The 10722-nt window shown below is 39.1% G+C and overlaps 1 protein-coding gene across 2 annotated transcripts in view; it reads right to left on the reverse strand.

The window, feature by feature from the left end:
- Positions 1-9676, reverse strand: part of brdt (bromodomain, testis-specific) — a 34675-nt gene extending 24999 nt beyond the window's left edge. The window contains exons 1-5 of one of the 2 annotated variants that reach the window (XM_084425595.1): positions 9517-9676; positions 6884-7180; positions 6585-6722; positions 6363-6504; positions 6113-6237 (exon numbers count right to left, since the gene is read on the reverse strand). In XM_084425595.1, the coding sequence (XP_084281721.1) occupies positions 6113-6237; positions 6363-6504; positions 6585-6722; positions 6884-7081 (603 nt within the window). In that variant the 5' untranslated portion in view covers positions 7082-7180; positions 9517-9676. Of the gene's footprint in view, positions 1-6112; positions 6238-6362; positions 6505-6584; positions 6723-6883; positions 7181-8895; positions 9191-9516 lie in introns of those variants that run through there. The other variant, XM_084425594.1, reaches the window with a different exon arrangement.
- Between the last annotated feature and the right edge of the window lie 1046 nt (positions 9677-10722).

Below are 10722 nucleotides of genomic sequence, written 5' to 3' on the forward strand. Positions count from 1 at the left end.
CCCTTTATGACCACCATGTACCCATCCTCTGATGGCTACTTCCAGCAGGATAATGCACCATGTCACAAAGCTCGAATCATTTCAAATTGGTTTCTTGAACATGACAATGAGTTCACTGTACTAAAATGGCCCCCACAGTCACCAGATCTCAACCCAATAGAGCATCTTTGGGATGTGGTGGAACGGGAGCTTCGTGCCCTGGATGTGCATCCCACAAATCTCCATCAACTGCAAGATGCTATCCTATCAATATGGGCCAACATTTCTAAAGAATGCTTTCAGCACCTTGTTGAATCAATGCCACGTAGAATTAAGGGGCAGTTCTGAAGGCGAAAGGGGGTCAAACACAGTATTAGTATGGTGTTCCTAATAATCCTTTAGGTGAGTGTAGATATAACGGTATATATAAAAATAAATAAATAAATAAATAAAACTGTCAAAAAAAAAAAAAAAAAAAACTCTGTTATTTAAATATTACTTTCGCAGGGTTTCCAGTCAGTGTCCTTCAGCTTACTCCTGAGGTAAACCAGGCATAAAATGTACTCCATCCTGTTCGTTTTCATTCTGACGAAACTTCTTTTCCTGAGGAGAAGAAAACGGCTTTTTTTTATACGTTGCCGCCTCCGTTGCCGTCCGCCATATTTATTTTTCATTCGCGCTCTATCGCCTTATCGTGTTGGATTGTGGGAAATAGTGTCTCAGCAAGTGTAGATCGGATGTACACTCGAATTCAGAGAGGATTGTGGGTAAAAGTAGTGAACGAATGTAGGGAATGATTAGGGCTGGGCGATATATCGATATAAAAAATATATCGATATATTTTTAAATGCGATATGAAATTAGACCATATCGCATATATCGATATAACGTTAGTTCAAATTTGCGCTCTGCTCCCCGCGCCTCCGCTCTTCCTTTTCCACTCTGCGTGCGTGTTTAGAGCACGTTATGTTACTAGAGGCGAATCATGACTACTTCAGAAACCCCAGCACAATAGGAACTACCAGGCAGTGACATAAGTGTACGCTGAAATAAAGTCTTTCACCTCAGAAAAACGGACTTTATTGTCCTGTCAGCCGTTATCCTGTGCTCGGAGCGCACACTCAATTGCACGCGCAAATGCGGCGGCGCGCGCGCGCTGTGTATCGCCTCACTGATCAAGTGCAAAATAAACTACGAGCATGCAACGCCGTTACGTTGTAAATTACACGAAATAAAAGTAATGCAGGTATGATTTTCATTCTATTCACCAGGAGCAGTTTCCATGTTTCATCAACAGTTATTGTTAATATTGTGTATTCAGTTCACCATGGTAACTGTCGCTTCCATATTAACCCCAAAATGCCACTATTTTTCTTTGTGTTATTTTTTATATTTTTAAATGACTGTAGTGGCTCATACCAACATTGTATTAACAAAAACTAGTTTGGGACTGCTATTTAATAGCTTTAGCATAGGCCTAATGTTTATTTATTAGTCTTTACTATTAGTCATATTCTTACAATTCATGTTAAGTAAAGGGGAAAAGTATATGTGTGTATATAGGCAAATTATAACATATTTACACAAAATTTGTTTATATATATTCAAAGTAAACTTTGATAATCATAATTAATAAATCGCAAATAACAATTCAAAGGGAATAATCGGCAATTATGATTTTGGTCATAATCGTGCAGCCCTAAGGTGAAGAAACCTGTTTATTATTTATTCATTTGATTTTGCAACTGTTCACTGAAATAGCCGGTTTCAATAAAACTACTTTTAACATGTCATATTTGGCTTTGACTTTGACTGAACATTTGCTCTCACTTTGCGGAAAAAATATCGGGATATATATCGTATATCGATATTCATCCTAAATATATCGGGATATGACTTTTGGTCCATATCGCCCAGCCCTAGGAATGATGTCATTCACTCAGAATTCGGACACCACTACAAAATGGCCGACACCCTAAATAGTGCACTATATAGTGGATAGGGAGCGATTTCAGACACAGCTAGAGTCATTCATTCATAACGAAGCATGTACAGGCGTATTTATGAATGAATCCCTGACTCACGATTTGTTCAAAGCTGCGGATTCGTTCACAAACACGTCTGTGTGCTGTAGTGGCTTTCATTAGAGCTATTATTTTCTTTAAAATGACCATCACTTAATATTAATAACCTTTTGTTTGTTGAACTTTTGTATAAAATCAATGTCACGTCAATGTCAATGTCATCGTGTGGATATTCATATAATGTGATCAACATTAAACACAGGAACTCACACAGGGTATGTTTTTGTATCAAAAAGAGTTTGAATCTTAAATAAATTTCTGCACAGTCTGTCTATATTTGTTCTTCATGCTAGTAAGTGCTAAATCCCCACTTTCACAAATGTACATTGTCGAGAACGGCAGTATAGCGCGATTTGCCAAGGCAGCATAATCTGCACGCAACCCATCATATTCATGCTGCTTGTGTGAATGCAGTCAGTTTTGACCGCAAAAGATGAGGTAATTTGATCGGATGTCATGTATTTACGTAATTTTACAGTACTGACAATCACAGTCTTGCTCATCCCGATTTAAAATCCTAAATATCAAACAGGTTTGATATGATCGAGGCGGGCCCAATTTGTGTAAGGGCAGATCGTGAGGTGCAAGATTCGATCTGTGAATGCCTCACATTTCCAGATAATATGCGCCGAACATCGGAACCGATCGAGGTCCTCGACAAGATTTTTTTCTCAGATTCTCGGGAGGGGAAAATCAGGGTTAAACTGGCCTAAAACTCATGTAGTATGAGTCAGGCATTAGAAGCTGCTAAATGTATTCAGGCAACACACTAACTTTTTTCTTATTCCTGTCTATGTTGCAGTTGCAGGTCTATTAGTCTGCATTTACACTACAACATGTAATGCACATCAATGCTTAATTTGACATCGGCTTGTCAGATGTTTTATCCAGTCTTCGGTTAACACTGTCAGTCATAGCAATTTCAGGAGAGACTCGCGGAATAATTTGCACTGTAAGTGGATGCTGGTCCTCTTGAAAGCATGACAACCAAAACCTCTCTTTAAATTGTAAATGGATTATATACAGAAAGTGCGCAAAGAGTTCTCCCTTTATAGCACGACTGACTGAGCTCACTCACACGAAAACTACTATTTACATCATGTCTACGCTTTGGTGTAATTATGAGAGGATTTGCGAGCATGTAGAATGTAGTCAGTGAACTAGAGTTAACCAAAAACTCCTTCAGAGAGGATTGACTTAGCTAAAGTAAACAATTGGCCATTGTTTTCAACAGAGATGCCTGTGATTGGCTACAATCATTAACACTGCAAAAACATGTTGAAAATAGAAACCCTTGCCTTTGTGCCACACACACAAATATGCACAGAAGCGTTTGAAAACAGTTGTACACACAGAAACATAACCCCATACCCATTTTAAAAACTCATTTGATCTGCACGAATCACATATGACCTATTTTGGATTCAAAACTGGCAATTGCAACGAAAGGTGACAAGTTTGCATCCCTGTCTGAAGGAGGAGTGGCTTTAGAGAGCATTCTGAAGGGAGGGTGGGATCTTATGCTTTCAAAGCTAGCTAGCTAGCTATGGCTAGCCTGTCCAGCAGCCCAGACCCAGTGCGTTGTGATTGGCCAAACGCCTCAAGCGTGTGGAAAAAGTAAGGAAAAGTAACACACCTTACCATAATCGAGAGCTTCAGCTTCCATGGATTTAAGCAGTTATAAAAACACATTAATAATGTTGTCGGTTTTCTGAAAATGGTTTTCATCGTATTCTGAAAATGCAGATGATCAAGCCAATCAATTGGAACTTGAGCAGAACATTTCACAGTCGCATGTAGTCTGTGTATAGCTGGTGTTGTACTCTCCCAGGTTCAGGAAGAGGTCCTCAAAAAAAAAAAAAAAATGCACTTGTAATGCAAACTTTTGGGATGTACTGCTCAGGAACAGCTTTATAAATAAATCTTAACCTATGAATCCTAATTTCATTTCATTTCATTTTTTGGAAGGCCAAAGTAAGTGGTTTTGCTTTAGCATCCAAACACACAGTGTCTCCGCGACATGACGACAAATCACCGAAACATCGCTTTCTTGCTTTGTGTATGCCTTTGGGTGGGTATAATGCTAATCTTTCACATTGTGACAGATGTATGAGGAAGTAATATCTGGACTTCGATCAAGGTGTTTTAGGCAGGTTTGGAGCAGTGTTTTTAGATAATATAATAAAAATAAAAAAATCCCTTTGTGGGAGACTATGAGCTTTGTAATTGCAGATCTTGTACATGCGAAAACAGATACATTGCACATTAAGAGAAAAGAAAAACTTTAAAAAGCATCATATGACACCATCAATGAATTGGGAGTATCCTAAATGAGCAACCTCATGCATCATGCAAAGTAGTAAGCCCACTAGGCTTCCGGTAGTCTGTGTTACACGGAGTTCGGCCATAACAGATTAAAGTGACTTGGCCACCACGGTACTGTTGTTTAGCTTTTTTATAGAAATAAAAACCATTTACTTCAGTTGGACAATGGATGCTACAATTATAAAAGGCTCTGCTCAAAACAGCACAAGCTGCAGAGTCGTAGCACAATGCAGCAGGAGCAGATTTAACTTATGTGACAAGATCAAGGGGGAGATGACTCAAAAGAGGATGGCAGATGATTTGGTGGACAAATATCTTATCTACATCTTATCTTGTAAATCGTATAGTCAGTAAAGCTGCTCCCTATGTAGGGGGTTGGGCGATGTCCCCTAAATTGGCAGTTGACGATGTTTACAGTAAAACATCGCGATGGACGATGATATCGTCGTGGGGTGGGGGGTGGGATGCTACGGAATCACGCTGACCATCACGAAGAGAGAGAGAGAGAAGCAGCTACTTCTACTGTGTTTACGCCACGGGAATACTCAGCTTGGCATTTTGAAATATTTATATGTTTATTTGGCCGTTTAGGCTCGCAACCGAAGACAAAGACTATATGCTTGTCCGTGTTGCGCTCGGAGCGCGCGCACAGCATCCTGTCAGTACAATTCAGTTCTCTTTCGCGACTTATCGCGCTTTTAATATTTCTTTTCAACAAAGCACATCCTGCTCTTTTCTTTCTTATTCATTCATGTTTTATTATTAATAACTTTAAACAGAATCGTCAACTGAAATCTGCGCGGATTATCAACAATACGACACATGTATAGGACATAAAGGGTCTCTGCGGCAAAAGTGAAAGTACCAGCGGGTGAAATGTTTCGAAATGTCTCTTTGAACAGTAAAGCACCCGTTTCAATAAAAGGATATATTAAAGTTTGTATAGCCTACTTTTACATTTTCGCTGCTGTTCTAAAATGATTTTCGCCATCACCTTAAACAAGCTGCAGCTGCTTGAATCCCAGTGCAGGAGCTGTAACTGTTAGGTTACCACAGAAACGTAAGCGGTTAGTTGATTGCTGTGGTGACTCGTGACACTCGCGAACAGCACTGAACACGCACGTCTTAATTTTTTTATCGTTCGTTGGTAAAGGGTGAGAGACCTTGCCACATGATTTTTGCCTAAGAGCCAGGTGTGGCTCGTGAGCCAGGTTCCCAACCACTGGTGTACACACGAACACGAACTGCCGTGAGACTGGGCTGATCTGACAGGGTGGGGGGCGTGGCATCACGATGGTGGCTCACCATCGTGATGTCGGTCAGCCATCACGATATCATCCATCGGCACAACCCTATCCCTATGCACAGAGACCATGTGATCACAAATTCTAAAGCGAAAGTGAAAAGCATCCTCCCCCCACCCGTCGTTGTCGGTAATGGCAGTTTATTTACCAGTCTGAAAATTTCTTCACAGTGACATCCCTAATGCCCAAGGTTGGTAATTTGCATAAGACACACCAAATGAGACCAAATATTCTTAATTATTTGCATTTTATCATATAGTTTGTGAAATTCAGGAAGTAATAGAATGTTTATCAAATCACTGTAATTACAAGGCTTACAAAGAGTAACAATGCCTTGAGTTCTAGGAGTTCACTTGGTAAGGACACTTATGATACTGATAAGACATGACATGTTAAAAGTGCAGGTGGTTTGGAACTGACTTTGGCTGTTAGCTGTGCAGACAAGGGAGCAGAGGGAATTGTGTGTAGAGCATCTGGAGGGATGACAGTCACTGTTTGCTGGAAAACAACCTCAGACACAGGAGACTGCGGCCTCATCTTTAACCCTGCAGAAACATGCAAAGGTAAATTTAGTTTCCACTGTCAACTGCCAAACACAATGCAAAAACCTGAAATGTTTAGTAATTTGGCATTAATCTATTTAAATAGAGAAATCTTAGGGTGAGAATACCTGTTATAGACTTCCTTCCCCCTTTTAGAGGAGCTTTAGTTGTCAGAGCAGAGATCTCAAACTCATCCTGAGGCATCTGTGCCACCTTCTCCAAAAAATACTTCTCAAGGTCTTGAGCCATCTTAACAATATCATCTCCTGGCTGGAATCACACAAATACACAAAATGTCTGAGACCAAATGTCGAAAATCAAATCTTCAACAACAAGACCAAGGTCCTCACCCGATTGTACACGTAACAGTTTGTGAACATGGTGTTGAAGTCTTCTACACACTCCATTGCCTTCCAGTAGTAATTGTTCTCAAGACGCTTTCTAATGGTAGTCAAGTCCATTGGGTTCTTGATTATTGCATAATAATCCTAAATTAAATATAAATACCATTTTAAAGCATGTTACTAAAGATTAGCACATACAAACTGTAATCAGTAAAATAGCTAAAAATAGATATTTTTTTAGCAAAAGTAGCAAAAAAAAAAAAAGGGGGTGGGGGGGGTTTGGGACTGAGCACTGCGAAACTTACTGGCAAATTGAGTCTGACTGCATCCACAGGCTGTCTGAAAGGCCAGGAGAAGTGGTGTCTCCACAGGGACTTAATCACCACTTTTTCTAAATACTGCAACTGATTGGTGAGGCGTCCAGGCTTTTTGGGGTTCTTGAACTGGGGGGGAGGGGGATTCCCATTCATGGTGAAATTCTGTGGGGGTCTCGCCGCAGACATCGCCAGACCTGATCCAGGGAGAGGTGACCAGTATGGAAAGGGTTTTCGCAGCTACGCCTAGGCAGCTCAGCGAGCATTACACATCCACTGTCTGTGCCACTGCAAACAGGGAGAGCAGTGTCAACATACTCATGGTATTCTGCACTGCTGTTTATTATCTCTAGGCAAATCAGAACAAGCCTATTTGAATCACACAAATCCTATTGACAAGTATAAAAGTCAATGTAATAGCTTTGAAAATGTCTAGTTAATCAAATACTGCACTGTAGTCCAGTGCTCAGGACTATTGCAGGTTAGCTGTGGTATACACTGCCCTCTATTGCCTAATTAGCAAATATTACAATGCCTTTTAGCTCCACTAGACATCAAGTCATCTTTATAAGTTGAAATGCAGTAAAATCGAACAATGCTGACCATTTTTTCTCCCATAAGCGAAGATTATCCAGCACATAAAAAAATTAATAATACATACACACCAGTGCTGTTTAGCTAATGTGACACTTATCAAAAACTAAACTTCAAACTTTTTAAAAATGTAAATAAATAAAAAACCTCAGAAATGTATATTACTGTAACATTTTTCCAAGGCAAATAGTACAAAAAAAGCTAGTAGTAATACAAATGTATCCCAAATTAATTTTCACTTCACTTACCAACTTAAAATACTCTTCAAGACTTAAGTTACCCATTAGTAAACCGATAAATGAAAACACCTTCACTCTTACTTTTACAGTGAAAAACATGTGCTTTAAGTCACAGAATTATTTTAATGGTCTATGAGCAAGCTTTATTCAGCTCAACTGCAGAGGTTATCCTTCATCACACTTACCCCAAACTAAAAGGTCATCGTCCAGCTCAGTAAAATAATATTTTGATTTCTCATACTCAAAAACAAGTTACATTGATCATTATGTGTACTTTATTTAGATAAAAGAAAAAGGGGGGAGGGGGGGGGAATCATTGTACATGAAACCTAAGGACTTACAAATATATTTATACAAGAAAAACAATAATAAAAAAAGGTAAATTCCATTTTATTTATTTTTTTGTAAGCTATATAAAAACACTTAGATTCACATTGGTTTGCTTATGATTGGGAAGGGAGACGCATTTCTGTTTCTGGAGGGGAGGGAAGAGAAGGAAAGGTTGTCCATTGGAAGGAAAAATGATTGTTTCGTGATTATTTGCAAACAAATTTTACAATTAACGTTAGTCTATACAAATATAGCGACGTTGTGACAATTTGTATGTGTATTGTGGTCAAGAGCATGCCAACTGAACAAATTTGAGAGTGCACACATGAGAATAACATTCATCTATTCAGGCCAGCAAGAGACTTCGTAGGTTAACGAAATTGTCCAGCAATATAATATTTAACTGAAAATAGCCCCTATGCTCAGAGAGTGAAATACGCAGTGTGTTGTGTTTATATGCAAAATGTTGTTTGTTCCTTTACTCAATCCAGGGACATGCGTTACATAAACCCGATGACCTTCTTATGGATGACGCAATAGCAACTCTTCCGGCTCAATACGAATGCCACAGAAGTGTCGCATCTGCTTAAATGATAAGTATTAGAAACTTATACAAGCATATAACACAATTTAGGTAATAAAGACACAGGTTTACATTAATTCCCCGATAACAGAGTCATCAAGCCTCGAGCTACAAAATGGCGCCTGGCTAGCTTTAGCACGGCTAGCCACACATTACCCCGCCCCGTCAGATGCTGACATTGAGTTCAGTTAACAGTCCCTCCCCTAACCATTCCGCTAGCTAAATGAAGCTAGTTCAACTTGGACCCAAAATTTTACCTTTCCGTCTCGGACACAACAAAGAAAGTTTAAACTGCCGAACTGAGACAGACGCTGCAGTGCCGGAGGAGCTCTGCTGGAAAACTTCACCAATCGAAGAATCTTGTTGATGCTTTGCGCCCGAAAAAACCTCTTAGAAACCGACTGAAAGATTTTTTAGCTTAGTTTTCAACGCCAACAGAACAAATTAACATCATAAATATTTGAAATAACTCTGTTTCTTTGAAAGGTTAGTCATCAATGGCGGATGTCTCTCACGGCAACCGCCTGGTATTTATACCCTCCTGCTGAAAGCGCCCAATCCCATTGGACAAGACCCCTCACGTGCTCTCTTCTTCCCCCTCGCGCCTCTAACACCGTGAATATATTCCTTTAAAAAGTATCCCACGGAAACCTCAACTCTGTTTTATACCCGAAATAACTCCGAAACGCTGTTTTACAGTTTATCACGTTTATTTTTTACGACGACGAACGAACTCCAATAAGAAACAGACACGTACGTCAGAATATTTTTTTTAAAAAGTGCGACATAACTGGTCTCCGGACATCACATGACCATTCTAGAACATTCTGTCGATTTCTATAACTCAATTCCCCTTTTAATGTCTGTTAAATGGTTACATTGTGGCTCTTTTCCGTAGCTTTGGTTGTCAGCTTCTGGCGACTGTCGGACATCGGTCATCTCTGCAGCATGAAAATCTCACAAAGAGAACTATAATGATATGATAGAGCAAGAGCACTGAGCAATGCTGAGGGGAGGCGAACACGAACTAATGCGCATGCGTACTTTCTTGACAGCGATTGGTTTCTCAATTGACGCTGTCCTCGTCTTTTGTGTAAGAATCTCCGTTTTAAATAAAGTAAAATAATAATCAGACATCATTGTTAAACACAAACACATTTTTTTATTTTTTTTATTAAACCTCTTAAAGGAATCAGGAATATTAATAAATCAGGAATATTAGCCTATATATATATATATAGTGTTAAAAGTTGCTCTGCTGTTTTAACGATCGTACATAAAGTGTTGTTAATCTTATTTAGGCTAAATGCCACAAAACTTGGAGCAAGAGAATCTCCATAGCTACATTATACCAGTGGCATAATTATTTATTTTTTTAACTGGATATGGGACAGGAGTGTGTGAGGGGGGTTTCTGGAAATAAATGCACAAATCACAACATTGTCATGAAAACAACTTCAACAGTAACCTATGCCAACAGTTTCATTTACAGAACTTCTGTTTAATGCGCTAGTTTCATCCTTACATCTACTTTAATACTAGCCTATATTGCAAGTCTCAAGAGTAGCATAGCCTATAGTCAATAAATATGTCCATCTGCAATGTTTGTCATGTGGACTAGTAGAATATTTGTTAAGCGTGCGAGGTCCGTGTTCTAATCTGTCCTCTTGTTTATTATTTTTTTCTCATTTAAAACCAAAGATGTCTTTAGTGATTGTATATCAAGAACAGGGTTTGTGATTTCACCGGAACGAAGATTCAAAAATCGCGAGGTGTTTCAAAATATGATGGGGACCATGTCGACTCTGGGAAAAAGTGGTGGGGAGTCGGGGAATGTATAAATTATATACATTTCTGTCAACATATCGTAATTGATCCTTAAAGAACATTAGGGCCTATACTGTTATGGAAGAGTGCAGCTCTGAATATAATTTATTAATTGTTTTAAATATAAGTTTGCCCAAAAATGAAAATGTGCACCCTCATGTTGCTGCAAACAGTTTTCCTTCTAAGAAAAGACTTTTGTTAGGTATAGAATGACAGCCTCGGTCACTATTCACTTTCATTGCATCTTTTATCCATAC

This window comes from Rutilus rutilus (assembly GCF_951802725.1).
Source record: "Rutilus rutilus genome assembly, chromosome: 12".
NCBI lineage: Eukaryota > Metazoa > Chordata > Actinopteri > Cypriniformes > Leuciscidae > Rutilus > Rutilus rutilus.